General features: G+C 50.1%; 1 protein-coding gene across 1 annotated transcript in view; it reads right to left on the reverse strand.

The window, feature by feature from the left end:
• The window catches only part of MDGA1 (MAM domain containing glycosylphosphatidylinositol anchor 1), a 188255-nt gene extending 177719 nt beyond the window's left edge, over window positions 1-10536 (reverse strand). The window contains exon 1 of the mRNA XM_077811908.1: window positions 10437-10536. Within this exon, the coding sequence (XP_077668034.1) occupies window positions 10437-10503 (67 nt within the window). The 5' untranslated portion in view covers window positions 10504-10536. The remainder of the gene's footprint in view (window positions 1-10436) is intronic.
• Window positions 10537-18582: the final 8046 nt, after the last annotated feature.

Here is an 18582-nt window from a genome sequence, read left to right on the forward strand (position 1 = left end):
CTGGGGACCTCAGCCACTCTAAGGGGAATTTTACTCTTAGCAAAGGCAAGTATGGGATCATTATAAGACAGGACTCTCAGGATCCACTGTAATTCCCTGATGGTCCACCTTCCCTTACACCTAGAAGCCACTAAAATGATATCACCACATGTCTACAGCCTTTTATTATTAATAGAACACCAAGAATGTGCATGGTACTTCACAGACAAGCACAAAGGTCCCCGCTCAGAGGAATTTAAAAGTTCCTGAAATCCCCAGAGAGATTTACAGATTAATGATATATCCCCTCACAAAACACTGTTAAAGTTGCTAGACCGCATATCCCACTAAGGCAAAGTGGGAAAGGCATGGAAATAAGTAGCTCGGTTTTCAACTCCCATTTACACTCCATTCATCCATTCCCCTGCTCAACCTTAACTACTTCTCTTCTCCAGCCACAGCTCAAGTTTAAAAGCTCATGGTGGTAAAGCAGGAGCCTGGAATGAAGTGGATCCAATGCACTTTGGCACAAAGGCCTCCCCGGCATGTTAAGGTGGCAGTAGAGCTATGGGAAGCACACGATGCCTTGGTACAGAGCCACTCAGCCTCAGTGGATGATGTTCCCGAGAGCCCAGGTAGCAGCACCAAATTAGCCAAGTGTCTCTGTGCTGATGCACTGGCTCATGAAGGTCTTTCCATGGCACTGCTGCCCCAGTGCACCAGAGACGCTGGGCAAAGACACTAGGCTTCCTGTCCAACCAGGGTCCCTACCACAACCACTCCCCCCCTGTAGGACAGCCTCTTCTCCCAAAAAGACCACATGTCCTTGCTTAAAATCCCTCCTCCCCTCATCTCTGCTCACCTCCCAGAGCCCACCTCCATATTCCCCGCTGCTCAGCCTGCCTGCCTGACCAGGGATCTGTGCAGAGGAAAGGAAGGATGGTCCACTGGTTCAGGCACTAACCTAGGCCTTGGTAGACCTACGTTCAAGTCCTTGCTCTACCAGATTTCCTACCCGGGTAGGTCACTCAGGGTATGTCTACACTGCAATTAAAAACCCATGGCTGGCCCTCACCAGCTGACTCTGGCTCACAGGCCTTGGGCTAAGGGGCTGTTTAACTGCGGTGCAGACATTTGCGCACCACAATTTGCCTGGGCTCCAGGACCCTGCAAGGTGGAAGGGTCCCAGAAAGACAAAATGTCTACACCAAAATTAAACAGCCCCTTAGCCCAAGCCTTGCAATCCCGAGTCTGCTGGTGAGGGCCAGCCATGGGTGTCTAATTGCAGCATAGACATAGTCTTAGTCTCTTTGTGCCTTAGTTCCCCATCTGTTAAATGGGGGTAATAACATCTCTGTGGGGTAGGACAGTACTAGGAGGATAAATATGCTGGAGAAGGTGCTCAGATACTATGCTAACTGGGGCCACATAAGTATCTAAAGCAGGGGTGGCCAACCTGTGGCTCCGGAGCTGCATGCGGCTCTTCAGAAGTTAATATACGGCTCCTTGTATAGGCACCGATTCTGGGGCTGGAGCTACAGGTACCAATTTTCCAGTGTGCCGGGGGGTGCTCACTGCTCAACCCCTGGCTCTGCCATGGACCCTACCCCCTCTCCACCCCTTTCTGCCCCCTCCCCTGAGCCTGCCGTGCCCTTGCTCCTCCCCCTCACCCCCCTAGAGCCTCCTGCATGCCACAAAACAGCTGATCGGGAGGTGCGGGGAGGGAGGGGGAGGCGCTGATCGGCGGAGCCACTGGCGGGCGGGAGGCGCTGGGAGCGGGGTGGGGGAGCTGCTGGGGGGCTGCTGAGGTATTACTGTGGCTCTTTGGCAATGTACATTGGTAAATTCTGGCTCCTTCTCAGGCTCAGGTTGGCCACCCCGATCTAAAGTTGAGACTGACAGATAGTCAAGAGGCAGCCACCACCGGGCATCCAGCACTGGAAAATGGAAGTAGCTGCTGGATCTGAGCAACTCCTTTGGCTAATCTCGGTGTAGCTTTATTAGTTTAACCTGAATATGGGGAATAACTTGATGGGCCCGATTTTCCACTGCACCGCAGTCCACTCAGGCACTTTGGAGGAGGGAGCTAACACAGGGGGAATTCTCCAGCAGCAATCTCTAGCTGCTTTAAATTCACTTTGTACTGCGTACCTAGCACAACAGGAAAGGGACAGAAGTGGCCTATCAGAACAGGACTTTGTGAAATTTGGAGGTTGTGGGAGTTGGGCCAGAGGAACCCGAAGAAACAGGAGAACAGAGCAAGCTTTTTCAAAGGAGCTATTTTAAAATTATTCTTTTCACAAAATTAGTAAACTACTTGCCAAGGAGGTTACATAGAAAATTCAGTTGGTCCTCAGAGGCCAGTACTGGGCCAAACATGGAGGCTAAGTTCAATCATTCAAATACGAAACAGATTTTAGTCTTGCTTCAAGTGCACGTTTCAGTGCAACCTTAGCTCCAAACACAGGGGACAACTTAAAGGGCCTCCCCACACATACACACAAACACATGCACCAGCTTCCCCATAAGTAGAGAGTCACGGTCACTAAAAGCACCATTTCCACTCTGCAGTGAAATAAAACAAATAGCTTTTCATCATTTTTCACCGATTTCACTATCATCAGTTTTACGAGTGTATCTACACACGCACGCTCACAAGTGCGTGTGTACGAGTGGGAACATGGCACAAGTGACAACGATTCAGATGACCTCTGCTAGAATGGAAAACAGCAATCGCAAGTTCATCTGATCCCTGGGGAACTCAGGCTTTAGGACAGATACACAGACACACTCCTTTCGAAACTACAGATAAGGAATGCTGTAGGCAAGAGCTCCCCCTGCTGGTCAGATGTGAATCAACAACCCTGACTCCCCAGCCCGCTGTGCACCACCCACCCGTGGCCAGTGAAAAACCTGAGTGGACGGAAGTGAGACAGGCCAGACCAGAACAAGGGTTGTAAAAGCTCAGGGAAGCAGGATCCATAGCAGATGTTCATACAGAACCGTATACTGCGATGGAATTGACGCTGATGGACACTTCTCCGCTCTACAGATGGAGCAGAACAGCAGTGGCTGCAGCTCATTTGTAGCCTTATTCACCTTTCATGCACACTGGTGTAAAATCAACAGTAACACAGCTGATGTCAATGGAATTGCAGCAGTATAAAACTGAAGTGGGGAAAAGGAGAATCAGGGCCCTTGTTTCTTGGAACACACGCTGCAAGGCAAGGAAGGTCACTCCCCACAAGAAGTCCTGCCAGGCTGCGCTCAGCAGGACTCCCAAGTAACCCATTACCTCTTTGGTAGTGGTCCTTCTCTAGCTTAACTCTTTTACTGAGCCAGGACTAGCGGGTTCCCCTTCCCTTGCTCCAACTATTGATCCCTTTCATTATTAATGTATGCTGTGGTTTTGATCTCCTCCATGGAGTAACAAGCATTTTTAGAAGCGTTTTTATTGCTAAGCTAATTATTGGCTCCAAAGCAAACCTTTGAGTCTCTTAAATGAAAGGGAGGATTAAAGCAGTTTTAAAAAATTAAACAAACACTTTAGATCCTGACTGGGTAGATCTCTCTAATTAAACACTGGTGCACACACACAAAAACCCACCAATATCCCTTTCTCCCCGCACTCCTTACCATGTCTCATTCTCTCCTGGTGGATCCGCCAGATCTGCATTCTGCTACCTGGTGTCAGCTCCACATCCCCCAAGCCTGGAGGATATTGGCTCGGTTCAGAATGAAACAACTTGCTAATGCAGCACTGGCAGCCACCACCTGGACAAGGGTGACTGGGTCAGGGGCTCTTGCACTCCGGGCCTAGAACACTCTGGAGCGGAAAGTTTGGAAGGCTCTTCTCAGTAAGCCTAGTCTCAGCTTTGGTGAGCATGCTAAACACTCAATAGAGAGACGATACGCACGCCAAGGTATTTTTAGGTGAATGCACCTGCTGTGATTCTAACAAAAAATAACATTGTACAATGCCTTTCATCTGGAAAGAGAAAAGCACATTACAAACAGTATTCTCATTCACCTGGAACTGATAAGCCGTCACGTCTGGGGATGGCTCCCAGCAACCCTTTTGCACCAGTAACACTAAGGCCTTGTCCACACTAGAAAGTCTTTGCTGGTAGAACTGGGTAGAATTGGAGATAAATAGTTTATTTGCCAAAGAAGGCAGTTTCAGCCCACCCAAAACCATTAGGGGATTTGACCCAAATTAACCAAATAGTGTCAGCCAAAATATTTTTGCAGGACTTAGGCACCAGTCACAAAACTGGGGGAGGGGAAAGCTGGCTCCTTTATAACCTTTAGTCTAGCTACTAAGGCACTCACCTGGGTTGTGGGAAACCGAAGTTCAATTCCCCCCTCTGCCTAACATGGAGGCGGGTTTTGAACATGAGCCTCCCACATGCCAACAAAGCGTCCTAGCCATTGGACTATTGGGTAGCATCAGGCAGGTCTCTCGCAATCCTGCCTCTTGACACTGGTCCATGGGGTTTAAATTATAAAATAGCCATCGGATCAGGGATTTGAACTTTGGTTCAAACCCTCCTAGTTGAGATGAAGCTTATACCAGTAAAAGAATCCTTTTGCTGTTATAGCTTATACCAGTTCCCTGAACAAACTGCATCTATGCTGAGGTTTTTGTTGGCAGAGGTGCGAAGGTTAGGGATGTAATCCCCCCCCCCACCCCCGACATAGCTGTGCTGGCAAAACTTGTCAGTGTAGCCCAGGCCTAGCTAATTAGAGTGGTATGGAAGGTTTTGTTGTTGGGGTTTGAAATTCTTTTGGGGGAGGCGGGGGGAATAGAAGGTGCAGCGTGGGGCAGACAGAGATAAAAGAATGACAAATAATTTCTGTAATTGAAACTGCAGAATGAATTTAGGAAAGTGGAATGGAATTACGCAAAATGAGATCTGTGCAGGGCACGAGGGCCAATGCTCTGGCTTACAGGAAGTGTCATAGGATCGTTAATAGCTACGTAGCAGTCTGACTTCATACTCGAAAGAGAATGGCCCCAGCAGTGCCGTGCCCCGTCACCACTGCTGATATACCTCTTTGGTAGAAGAGACTCATAGGGAAGAGCACCACCTACTGAACCACTTGGGCCTTTGCCTGCAGCACCTTGGGTTTTCCTTTGGAGCTGCTTACTGTATTCACACACCCTTCTGTCATACTCTTTTCAAGTCATCTGAAATATGTATTTCCACAAAATCCGACAAAAACCTGACATGGTGATAATTTTATAAACTATGTTGCTCATGTCAAATTATTCAACATCTGTCTTCGAGTTCCCACAAAAATTAGCATAGGATAGTGGTTTCTGATGACACCTACAGTGAAATATTTTGACTTCTACCAGTAAGTTGCAAACAACCTGTCAGGAGGATAATGTCAGTTTCCAAGTACTGCATATTAAAATAATCCCAGAGTTTGTTTGGAGCGCAGTTCCACTGACCTAAAACAGGGCTCTGGCTATGCAAAGGGAAGGAACCAGCATGCTGTACAACAGGAGGAGGGCAGGATGAGTCAAGCTGGATTTGTAGAGTGGTGCTGAGAATACTTAGCTCACTGATATTAAGGAGTTGCTGGAGAGGCTCAGGAAGAGTTGGCCCAACCTGCATGCTGTGGGAGATTATGTTTATACAGCACCACAGGCGTAAATGGCAATTTATAGATATAAGACAAAGGGTATTTTTGACCTAAATGCAATGGCTAACAAGGAAGACTGACTGACCACAGGGGAAGGGACACATTGAGTAGAGCCAAGAGAGATGCTGTATTTACACAAACTACCTACAACACACCTTCTAAAATAAAAATCAGACAAGAAGCAGCTTACAGACGCAACCCTGCTGCCAGTTAAGTCAACGTTCAAACTCATCAACTTCAGCGTAAGCAGGATTGGGTCCTAAAGAAGCAGCCCCGAAAGATGGGATGGGCAGAATGGCAAAGAGGCTGCAAAGCATGCCATCTGGCACTGTGGCTCAGCTGGTAGAACATCTGGACAAAGGAAGGGGAGGGAAAGGAGCTGTTGGTTCAGATCAGCTGGCTAGAGATTAATATTACAGTATAGCTGTGTGCACTCACAGCCCAACACCGAAGCACACAGAGCTTGCAAGAGATGAGGAGTCATCCTGCTTGGGTGAAGGTGATGTAGAAGCTGTAGGCCTGGCCTAAGAGACAAGGGGTCAGGAACCAGGAAACAAACACAATGCCTGTGTTTGTTAAATGAAAGAGATTGAGGGTTTGTGTGCTAGCCTAGGACATGTTTCCCCAAAGCACTCGTATGACAGAAGCAAGGAAAGATTCCCCCATAGATTTTTATGCTGCCTGCAGCCCACCCCATCAGACTGGGAAATCTACAGCTGACTCACAGGGTCATATCTTCAGAGAGAGAGATTTACTTGTCATTTAGATCCATCCTCAGAGGCCGAGACAGGATTGCTCCATATTGCAAGCACTATGCCCAGTCAGATTTATATATCCCAAATGACAGGTCTCTTCCAGCCCCTCCTGTTAAGAGGCCATCACATCTTACTTTCAGGACATTTGCCCTGATATCCAGGCTAAAAATCTTCCTTTTCATCCCGTTAGCATATTGCTAGAGCCCTTATCTGTACCCTAAGAAATTCCTGAAAGGTAGTACTCTCTTGTTTTCTACAGCTGGAGGGCTTTGGGTGGAATGGACAGCAACCCACCATCTTTGACTCAGCTCAAAAGCAGTATGTTAACACTGGGAAGCTGACAGCGTATCAATAAAAACACTCCATCAATGCTTGTGAACTGCTGTACGTAGAGTAAGCAGAGCAGCAGCCTAAGACAAAGCTGGAGAAGATTTTGAAGTCCTCGGGGCCAACTTTAAATAAAGTGATGGGAAAAGGGCACGTTCCCGTCCCGTCCCGTCCCCCCGCCCACCCCATCTCACTTCAAAAACTCCAATGCGTTATTTGTAGAGGAATAGCCAGAGAGAATCCTCCCTGCTCCACATTTTGGTTCCTTTGCTCTAAACGTTCAGAGCTTCCCAGCCAGGGGATGCATTTCTTCCTGTCTGTTTTTCTGCATTTTGGAGCATCATTTGGTAAGTGTATCACAACCTGCTGCTTGCCTCAGCATGTGGCTTGGAGGCATGAGCATGGCTAGCTGTCTGGAAACACACACACCATTTGGGGTTGGGTCTATCACACAGTCAGCAGTGGGCTAGTAAGCATTGTCTCTTGGCCACTGAACTGCCATACTACACTATATGAACTGATTTGACTAGCCTCACCGTGCCCTTTTAGCAAACAGGGTTGAACAGATGGAATCAGCTAACAAGGAGAGGGAAGATTATTGGGTTTCAGACACGCTTCAGTCATTATAACAAACACCAATTTATGTAACAAGCCTCTTCAGGTAACAGGATAAAAGTACCTTGACTCCAAATTAAATTTAGTCTCCTTTGTAGGCACTTCTTCCCCTACAATGCCTCACATACATTTTATTTATACTATCCATCTCAATAAGCCTCTCCAACAACTCAGCTCTCCTAGACAGAAGTCTTTTGTGCACACCCATGGGGGGGGGGTGTATTATTTAAAGGGTACATCACATGGCTATTTTATCTGGTTTAATCTGATTTAAATCACACTAGATTTACTCTAATAAAATATATTTATAATCCTCCTACAAATGCCTCTCTTCCGCTCCCATCTCCGCCATTAGAATATTTCAAAAGAAGGAAGATGTTCTGAAACAAGATTCTTGAATTCCCAATATTCCCACATTAAGTGCCACATGAGACAAGCATTTCAACCACAAAATACTCCAACTATATTTAGCCTGGGGCTATAGCTGGAGATTAAGGTGTAGGACAAAAGTAAGGGAAGTGTGCGTTTCTAATCCAGTTTTAGACATTCTTGCAAATACGATGGCCTCACTCAAGCACCGGGTGAGCCAGCAATAACAGCAATTTCACATCTAAACAAACAGCTCTGGCTGGAGAGTGCACAGAGCGAGTGTTAGGAAAGAGACTGGAGGAAGGATTGAAAAAGAGAATCTGAAACTATTAGTCACCGTAAAAGTTTGTGGTGTGCTGACTTCAGCATCCAATGTTCTGAGTTGTACTCACAGAGACAGCTCTATATTAAAATCCCTGATTCTCTTGACAGATAGCTTAAGGGGTGGGGGGGGGAGGAGGCTGGATTTTTCCTTTATTTGTGCAGTTGAAATAGCAAAATAAATATTGGCAGTGCACCATTCTGACTTTAAAGGATGCCTTCATCTCAGTGTATCTGTCTCTTTCTTTCTGAAAAAAATAAAACATCAGGAAGATATTCTGAAGATCTAGTTTTGCAGCATCTCTGCTAAAATATGAATTCCCTGGCATGGATGGCTGGATGAACAGCATAATAAACCACACTCGAAGGAAGGTGTAAATAGAACAGGAGTGAGACAAGAGTGAGAGCGCTTAAAACTCATTGAAGAGGCCTTTTAAAGCAAAGAAAACTAGTAACAGTTGGACGGCAGCACTCATAGTAATTAAAAATAAAAGTTTGTCCCGGAGCACAATACCCATCCTCAGGGATTAAAAAAGCTGTACATACCATCTTTCTGTTGCCGTAAATACATTAGACTCCCCATCTCACTGCTCTTGGGTGCTTCCGCCAATTTCCCCCTGAACCTGCAATCAATCCCTCCTCTACCCACACACATTCCAAAAAAAAAAAAAAAGAGTAAAGCCTCTACTTAAAGTAGTTATTGTACAAAACAGATGTAAACTCAGATTAACATCCCAGCCCTGAGGGGGAGAGGAAGACTCGTTTCCCATCAGAGAAATACATCATTAAAAAAAAGTGACCTACAAAGACTTAGCCACAGTCAGTAAGACTGGACTCTGCATTATCAGAGCTCAAACAAGAGGTTAGCTAAAACCTTCCAACACACACATAGGGATTGGGAGCCCTCTCACTGAAGGTCTATGCTCAGAGCGCTTTCCTTGTTAGAGGAAAAGGCACATCTTCAAGAGGAACTTTATAGCAAGGCACAATGGAGTTGTAAGCCAAGATAAAGCAGGCTTGTTGTCAGAGGCATGTCCGGGGGGGTGGGAGGGGGGAAGAGTAGTTTATTTGCTGGAAATGCAGCTCTCCTTGTAAAGCAAAAAACTGTGAGAGTCAGTAGGGGGGCAGGGAGGCTGTATTTTGGAACTGCAGTGCTTGCCAAAGCAAATCCTGGGTGTACTGTTAACTTGGAGCCTGTCTTCAGGACAGAGGACTGTTCTCATCAGCATGTGTTGCTGGTCATCCCTGCTGCCCTCCTGGAAGCTGAAGGGATAAATAATCTATGTCCGTGGGAACCGTACTACGCTGGGTGTCATCTGCGCTTGCAGTTTGCTCGCTGCCTGCATTCATTTGCAAATGGCAACAACAAAAAGCAGCTAAACCTGAGCCCTGCCAAGGAAATAATTTTAAAGAATGACAGCAAAGTAACACAGCTCAGTAGGATTTAAAGGCAAAGTCACCCCCACCGCCCCTTTCAGTTAGATGTGAGCACTGTACCATCCTTGGGGATTGGGGGAGATGCTTTCTTAACCCAGCCAGGCGCATCCAGTCTACACCTCGATCACGGCTCCCTGAGCATCTCTCTTATCTAGCTCCTAATAGCCTCCCTGCACGTGCGCTGACTCTTGCAGCAATTACCTGGGACCCGCTTGCTTCCAAAACCCCCAGCGCTGAGTGGACTGACATCCATCCCCCCCGCCCCCACAAGCGCTTTTATGTTATTTGTCTTGTACTACTTTCCCTGCAGCAGGTGATAGCGGGGGCTCCCAGTGCAGCGGCCCTTTGTCAGATCAGCAGGATAATGAAAGCCAGACCGGTTAGAAGAGTATTCAACACCAAACACGCACACACCAACCGAGCTTTTCTCCCATACGGCCTCAGCAAGGAAGATTAAAGGCAAAGGAAGCCCAGCAGCAAAGAGCCAACAGACGTGGTGTCCTCGGACGAGGGAAACAAGGCAGCACAGAGGCAAACAAAACCAAGAGGAAAGATTGCAACTTTCAGCTCTTGTTGCAAACGTCAGTACAAGAGTGACACCGAGTTTTGCAGCCAAATCTCTGCTCTAGAACGTCTCTTCCTTGAGCAAGGGGGGCGTGGGGTGGAAGAGACCCAGGGCTGATCCATGGGACACAACTTGCTGCTTTTCCCCTTAAACAGCATCCACCCAGAGAGACTCGGAAAGGGTTACACGGTGCAATCTCCCCGCTCTCGTACATTTCAGGCGGCCAGGGCAGGGTTCCAGGCAGGAATTAGGAAGTGGCGACAGGGTCTGGAAGCCCTATTGCTGCATCAATCTCCTCCCCCGGGCTGCAACTAGCATCATTGACTTTCTCCTGCAGGTGCTTTTTAACTTGGATCCGATCGCCTTGTCCGCCCCCCGCCCCTCCCAAACCGGGATAGAACAATAACGTCTCTTACCATAAACCCCGTCTCCCCTGATAGACACCGGCACCACCGCCAGCAAGAAAAAACAAATCATCTCCATCTTCAACGCAGATCCCTCATAGCCGGCGAAGAAAAGCAGCCCGCAAAATGCCAGGCAGCATCCGGCGGCGGGAAACGAGAAACAAGCGAAAGCTACTTCATCCACAGCCTCTGAGCAGGGAGGGATCCAGGAGAGGCTTGCCCGGGCTCAGAGCGCCTCAGCCCGGCCAGCGAAGTCAGCCAGCGCCGCCTGGAAGTCGCCGATCTCTGCACAGTCAACTTGGACGAAGGGGGAAAAAATAGCCCAAAATAGGAGCAGTAGTTAAAAATAAACCGGGGGGGGGAGGGAGAAAAGAGAGGAGGGAAGGTGGAAAAACCAAAACCAGGGCCCCTCTTCCCTCCCAGGCTCCTTAGGAGCTCCAGGAAAATAAACCCAACCTCGCACTCACTCACACACACGCACGCACGATCACACCGGAGCCCAGAAGACACGGCTCCGAGTGGGGAGCAGAACCCAGACAAACTCCAGCCGCGGCTCTGCCCCGCTCCTGTCAAAGGGGGCGGGGGTCACAAAGAAACGCCAAGCGCTTCCTGAACTCCCGGGCTTCCCAAACTGGCTGCCAACTGGGGCCAACTTGAGAGTCCTCTCCCTGCCGCTAAGGAGGCGCTGGCTGAAGCCCCAGGAAGGAACAAGGGGGAGTGAGGGAGGAGGAGGAGAAAGGGGTGGGGGGAGGCTGCGATCCAGCTGGTGGAGGGAGGGAGGGGAGGGGAGGGGGGCGGAATAGGTGACTCTCTCTTTTAGTCTCCAGCTCTTTCGGGGAAGGGGCGGTGTTGTAATTCATTACAGCCAGGGAGGGTTGGTTTTTTTAACAGCAGCTCCCAGCAGCTTCCCCCAGCTGCTGAGCTTCGATCCCCAGCCCGGCGTCGCTCAGGTGCATCACATCAGCCCCGCTAGCCCTGGGGGGGGAATCGCTACAACACACGCCCCCTGCTTAGTGCTTTGCTGTTCCGCGTGGCTCTTCTCCCCTCCCCCTCTCTCTCCCCTCCCCCAGCCAACCTGGCAGATCTTTCTGGCTCCCGAAGTTTCCCTGAGGTCGTGTTGACTGGTTTTGATGGGGGCTTTTTAATGGTTTTGTGTCCCCCCCCCCGCCCTTCTCCCCCTTTCCTAGCAGTTGGTGGCTACGAGCTGCCAAGCCAGCGGCGGCTTGAGGAGGCTGGAGAAAGTTGGATTCTTCTTGAAGGAGGCTTTGGGGACACCGCTTGACAGGTCCTGGCCCCGCCCCTTCCTCCCAAAGTGTGAAAGTCTGGGCGGGGGGGGAGGGGGGGTGATTCTTTTCTTCCTTCGCCCCAAGGTATTGGACCCGCACTTTCAAGCCAGTTGCGGCATCTGAGGCTCACTCTGCGTGCGCCTGTACCATCCAGTGCCTGGATCCGGCTTCACTTGGCCCCTTTGAATGCCGCTCGCCCTGGCAGGGACTCGGCCACCCTTGCGGGCTGGGCGCCTCTGGCCGCCCGCTTCTCTAGCCTCTTCGCTCCCGCCTCGGGCTGACCTGCGGAGTGAGCTGTCCTGGGCCCCTGCGCAGATCCGGAGTGACGGTGGCTCCTCTGGCCGCGGCGCCTCTCCCCCGAATTGAATCTATAATCCGTCAAGCCCCGGCTGCAAGTTCTGCCTCCCCCCCGCCCCACTCCGTCCCCCCTTTGGGCTTTTCATTTTTTGACTCCTCTCCACTATTTGGTTCCCCCCTCCAGTTAAAGGGGAGGGGGGAGAGAGCCAATTAAATCGGCTGTGCTTGAAGACAGCCCTGCCTCCTGCCCAATTCCCCGGCCTCCCCGAGGACAAATTAGAGAAAAGAAAACAGGGCTGGGGGTGGGGGGGAACCCCGCATCTGCGCGGCTTTTTCCTCCTTTTCTTTCGCATTCTTTCTCCTTTTTTTCCCTTTCCCCTGCAGAGAAATGTCAGAAACCAGGCAAGGATCCATTCATCCTGGGGACACACACGGCTTCGAGGCCCCGGGCAGAGGAGACGGGAGGAGCTGGTGGTGCACACGCTCGGTGCAATGAGCGTGGGGATGTGTGCGACACAGACAGCTTGGACCGTGTCCGTAGTGTAGCACTGGGGCACGTGGCCGTGATGTGCAGTAAGCATGTGTGCAGGCAGGGTGCCTAGGTGGGTAACGCACGGGGTGTGGCTGTTGGTGCACCGGGGTGTTGGGTGTGTTGCACGGCCTGCACGCTTATAGTTCCTGGGAGGCAAGGGGGTGTGCGTGTGTAGTGTATACGTTTCTGCACACGTATCCGTGCATGGTTGTGTTCCACGGCGGCGCATTTGCATGAGGTGCAAGCGCGCCTGGATGCTTGTGCACAGGTGGGGTTGTGTGGGATGTGTCTGCACTGCGCGTCTGCTGGCGTCGCGGGGCGTGCATGTGCACATTGTCCAGGTGTGTGTCAGGCTGCTGGGGCGCGCCAGGCTCCCTTTACCCATCCTTCATGTCTGCAGGCGCGCTGGGGCTCGGCCGCGAAGGCAGCCGTGTGGAGGAGCGGATGAGTCTACAGCAGGCTGCCTTCTGCTCCTTAATGCTTTCGCTGCAGTCAGCCAGCCGCCTGGTGCGTTCGTGCTCCTCGCAGGGCAACGGGAAAGACAACCTCCCGCGGCCGAGTTTGCAGCCCGGCGGAGAGCAATCCGGAGAGGCGGGGAAAAATACACCAACCCCCTCGAATAATAATAATAATAATAATAATAATCCAATTGCTGCAGGTCCCTGTAGAGCCTCGGTGGCAGCACTCCGCCTTTCTTGTCAACGTCTCTGCCTGGTTTCGCGGAAAGAAGGCGCTTCTCCTCCGCCCCAGTGAATGAGATGCTCCAGCTGTCCCCTCTGCTCCTAGGTGGTGGAGCAAAAGTCTTACTTCTGTTCAGTAGGTCAGGAAGCTTCTTTTCCCTCCATGAACGCCATGTGAAAGACAAACACCCCCCTCCCCCTTCACATCCTTGTAGGGAGAGTATTAAATCAAAGTTGCTCCTAGAATCAAATCTATTCCCACCCCAGTGTTGTTAAAAACGATTGGTTCGGGGGCTGGAGGGAAGATGGAGCCAGGATGTAGGAGAAGCGGTTGCAATATTAAACAGGGAGGGCACAGGAGCTGCTGGGAGAGGAGTTCTGCTGACTTTTGCTTCCAATCGAAGCCAAATCTGCCTCATGAAATATCGAGCTCCCTGGCCCGAGTTCCCGTGGAAAGACGCCGCTCTTTATTCCTCGCAACCAGCCTGTGCAGGAAGCAGATTAGACAACGCGACTCAGGGTGGGGGATGTGTTAGCAGGGAACCTGTGGGGGCTACTGCAAGTGCCCTGACGTTTTTCAGGAGAGAAACCCATTCATATTATTCTCACCGCGCACACGGCTGAGGTTTCGGAGGAGCTGTATTCCAGATAGTAGCAGACTGTATCAGCTCTCTTTGCGGTGGGTTTGTAAACATGCGAAGACGAATCAGGAATTCCAAGATATCTGGATTATTGGGGGAGGCAGGGAAGGGGAGGTTAGAGTTCCCGCCCCCCCCCCCCCCGGTATGTCTCGTTATCCCTGCGTTATCCTGTCACTGTTATTTATCTCTGCGTGTGGGCACGGCTTGGATAGCCATACCGGTAGGATCTTTCAGGACTGGGGGGGGGGGGTTAACTACACTCTAACAAGGGAGGGGATTTAAGCCTCTCTGCGTGTCTCCAGCCTCTCCCCTTTCCCTTGGCGCAGGGAATCAGCAAACGCCGAACGGAGGAGCCGCCAGCAAAGTTATCCCTGGCAAGCCGAAATAGGGGAGTTTCCATTTTCCCGAGGTCTCTCGCGCAGCCGGCTGTTTCCTTCTAGAGCTGTAAAGCCAGATCTCTAGAAACCTCTCTGAGTGGGTATGATTGTTCCGCTAGGAATATTTCCTAGGAGGATCATTCAACTCTCGAGCCCTATTTAAAAAAAAAAACAAAGTGACCCACTCAAGAGTCCGCCTGAAGGTAAGGTATTTAGACATATCCAGTCTTCTCCAAGACAGGAGATTTCCTAGTGCCTTGGCCCCAAATATGCTTCTAGACCAGCATCATCGGTGCCGTAGTTATCCGCGATTTTAGAAGACACTTTGTAATAGAGCATTAAGGAAAGTAGCTGCCTTTGCTAATCACACACTTTTATACAGTGAACCCCCGGCGGAGGGGGATAGGCCCTCTGTCAGCCCTCTGTCCCTGGGATCGCTGATGGGAACCTGTGCCGCCGCCAGATAGAGAGAGAAAAGGAAAAACTGCACTTGCAAAAGGCGCACTGGCAGGGATTGATTCATCGTGTGAACAAGAATCATACCCAGGGTTAAACACACGCACACACGAAAGAAAGAGTGATCGCCCAGAGAACGGCTGCTTACTAATTCATGCTCTGACAAATAAACAATTAACAGATAGAGTCGCTAATTAGTAAGCAGGTATTTCTATTATAAACTGTATTCAACCATGGAGAGGAGCAATAATGTACAGCAGCGACAAAGGTAGCACGAGCAGCCAGACTAGCTGGATTATAAGGACCAGTTTCCTATTAATGGGGCAGAGAAGGCTGATAGGGTTTATAATAGGCCCATATTCTTCCCCCAAGCAGGATCAGGAGTTTTGTAAAGATGGGTTAAAGGAACACTCGTCAAGTACTTGTAGGTTTCAACCCTATAGGTTTACGACAGCTTGGAGTGGAGGGGATTCCAAACTTCCATACAAGTAGAAATGTCTTCTTGACTTTTAAGAAGTTTCAATAAACCCTGTTTTGGGAGGAATTTAAATCCAGCTGCTTGCACCCGGCTGCTTAAAGAGGGCCGCATGAGACAGCTGCAGAGAGACCCAAAAAGTCAAAGTGAGCAACTTTGCCTCTTACAGTTTGTATGACAACTTCCACCTACTCTGTATGTGTATACATTTTCTTACTATATGTTTCATTCTATGCATCCGATGAAGTGGGCTGTAGCCCAGGAAAGCTTATGCTCTAATAAATGTGTTAGTCTCTAAGGTGCCACAAGTACTCCTGTTCTTTTTGCGGATACAAACTAACAGGCTGCTACTCTGAAACTTTAAGGTAGTGCAGGCGGAGAGCAGGGAACTGAAACCGCCTGGAGACAGAAGGTGGAATTGATCAAAACTGTGAAGCACAAAAAGGAAACAAACAGTGAGAAGTGTCAGATGTTTACAGGGTTTCAGCTTTAAATACACTTTAATACATTTTTAAATGATTATAGGGATAAGCATAAGTATGGGGTAGTTTGTAACCTATGAAACCCTTTGCAGGGTTTTTAATTTAGTTATTAACCCATATTAAGGATTTGTACCAGCAACGACTTATAGAGCTATCTGAATGGTGCACAAATCCAGCAACATTCACTCCGAGTTTTACATTAATTTGCTTCCGCTATAGTCATACCCCTTTTATGTTAGCTCTCTGCGAACATTCACAGGCTCCTGTTTCACTGAGCAAGTGGTCATGGAAAATGCGTTTCTAAAGCAAGCCACCAAAGTATGTACAGCCACCAAATTTTAAATCAGCACACGCAAGTCTTTGTGCCAGAAGTACCTGTGAAGTCATCCAATTAGGGACCAGGAAGAAATATCACAATTAACTGACTAATCAGAGCTCGAACAATGCGGCTTGAATAGCAAATACGGAATACTTGCAGCGAACAGGCTGAGGTCAGTCGACGGAGTTAAGAGAAGTAATTGAATCAGGAGTCATGAGAAGAAACAGCTCTGTTCGTGGGGTATTCTGGGAGCAATAAGAGACGACAGTTGCTGAATTATTTATGAATGATCTGCTCAGGTCTACCCAAGTAACATTTTTAACAATATTAATTGTCAGTGTTTCCAGCGGGAAGCGTAAGGCAAAAACCTCCTACCGCTCCCCAGCACTGTTTATCTGCCATAGAACTACAAGGGAACCAAGAACCTCCGGGGTTTCCACTTGCCAGAAAGATAGATCAGGGTCGGTGCCCCCCCCCCCGCCCCCAACTCGTTTATAGAGAACACATTTGTCCCATCCTCTCAAGGAAGTGCCTTTGGTCTCTTTGTCAGTCCCCGCTTGTCAAACAAGCCCTGCCCGTCTGAAATATTCATACACGCTCCAGCGCATATTCCAGGCAGACCCGCAGAGGCAGGCAGCCGCTGGAAGAGATGTGGTGTCCGCAGCGAGGCAGTCGGGGCCATAGCACAGCGGCCCCGTGCTAGAGACGAAGGATGAAGTGGGCGAGGCCCAGGCCCGGTGACAAAGGCCTCCATTCTCCAGGGGTCAGGCTTTGCACGCGGCCGCCCGCCCGGCGCACTCCATCCGGCCGTCCCTTTCCTGCGGGGCCGCTCGGCGGAAGCCGCTCTTCCTGGGCACCAGCCAGCTCCTGCTTCTGGTGTCCGGCATTTCCGTCCCCTCTCTGCCCCGGCTCTACCACGTAACCCAGAGGGCTGCTTTGTGCTTATTCCCACTACCCCGGGGGGGGGGGGAGCACAAGCACAGTAGGGTCCCGCTGTTAGGGCTTAAAATGAGAAATCAAAAAAAAAATGGGGTGGGGTGGGGCGGGGGAGGGAAACAGGGCAGCGCGGGTCTGGGGCAGGCAGGTGGGGACACAGGGCGACTCCCACCGCTGCAGCGCGGGTGTGAGCGGAGATACCTAGGCAAGGAGGCGGCCGGACGCCTGTAACTCTGCAGCAGCGGGGAGCTGGGAAAGCAGGGGGACACCTGTCAGGTGGCAGCACAGAAGCCACTACCCTCAACACCCTTCTGTGCTTCAGTTCCTAGGAGCTCCCCCTCCCCCTGAATGCTCTGTGTGTGTGTGTGTGTGTGCGGGGGGGGGATGCCTGCCCCATCCGAGCACGCTGCTCCCCCTGCCAAGGCGGCCCTGTGGGCTAATGCACGTGAGGAGCTCTGCTTCGCTCTCAGCAGGTATCAGGCCTCCTCTGGGGGATACACCCCTAGGCTGTGTTTGCTTCCTTCCCAGATTCATTTTACAGCATTACTAGTGCCTCCGAACCCCTCGAGTATTCCCTGCCCTTTTGATTAGCTTCCTTCCTTACAGCAAATGATCGGTACAGAAAGAAAGGAGAAGCGAATCCAGTTCTGTTTCTCACCCTTAATATTCATCCCCCCAAGTCTGAGGCAGCTGCTCTGTGACAGGCTGGTAGTTGTTGCAGGTGGTCACTATTCTGTTGGGTTTGCCTTTTCCTGCTTTCACCTGCTTTCTACTTGGTGGGTGGGAGGGATGCTTACATTTCATTGATAAGGTTTTTGGGAGACCTCCTATTGCCATTGTGAGCCCTCAGCTCTTTGGTCAGTACATTCAGCTGCTCTTCTACCCTGTGCACCTGCCCTTTACCCTGCCCCACTCCTGGTGCTCTAAAACTGGAGACTTTGGGCTCTACCTCTCTCCCCCCCCCCCCAATCTGGCACTGCTTTTACCTTAGGGTTTGTCATACATGCTGCTGATCTGTTGCTTCTCTGCTTCAGCTCAGCGGAGGGCTGAAGTCAATATGCAAAGTGTGGGTATCCAACCACTGCCATGTAGCATCTTGCTCTCTGTTTTCTTCCTCCCTTCTCCTTTGTCTCTGCCTCCTTCTGTATCTATGCTTTCTTCCTCTCTCCTCCCCTCCCCCTTAGAACAAACCAAAAAAAACCCCACACAAACTGGTGCTAGTTAAAGAAATTCATGCTCCCTTTCTCTCTCTCTCCCCCCACTCATCACCCCAGCCACCTATTTTAACACACACCTCTCTGACTGCTAAGTCAAAGTGATGCAAAAAAAAAAAAAAAAAAGCCTCATACAAAGGGAACCAGAACTATCCAGGTCTCAATTCTCCCCTTCCCCTCTGCTCCACCATAATCAGTAAATGGCGTCGACTGCTAGTCCTTTTGGTGCCAATGAATGATCTGAAACCACTGAGCTCTGCCTTGGGAATGGTACAACATCGCTGGAAAGGGTAAGAGAGCGGCTCCAGAAACAGATGGCGTCAGCCTGAGGTGTAAGCTCTAGCCGGTATTGTCACTGCAAGGAGACTGCGCAGTTTGAGCTGCTTGTTGTAAAGCATTTAAAATCCACCTCACCACAGGAAACAGGTTGGCATAAGTCCATGTAAAATCTGCAAGGAGTCAT

Source organism: Eretmochelys imbricata, chromosome 3 (assembly GCF_965152235.1).
Source record: "Eretmochelys imbricata isolate rEreImb1 chromosome 3, rEreImb1.hap1, whole genome shotgun sequence".
Taxonomy (NCBI): domain Eukaryota; kingdom Metazoa; phylum Chordata; order Testudines; family Cheloniidae; genus Eretmochelys; species Eretmochelys imbricata.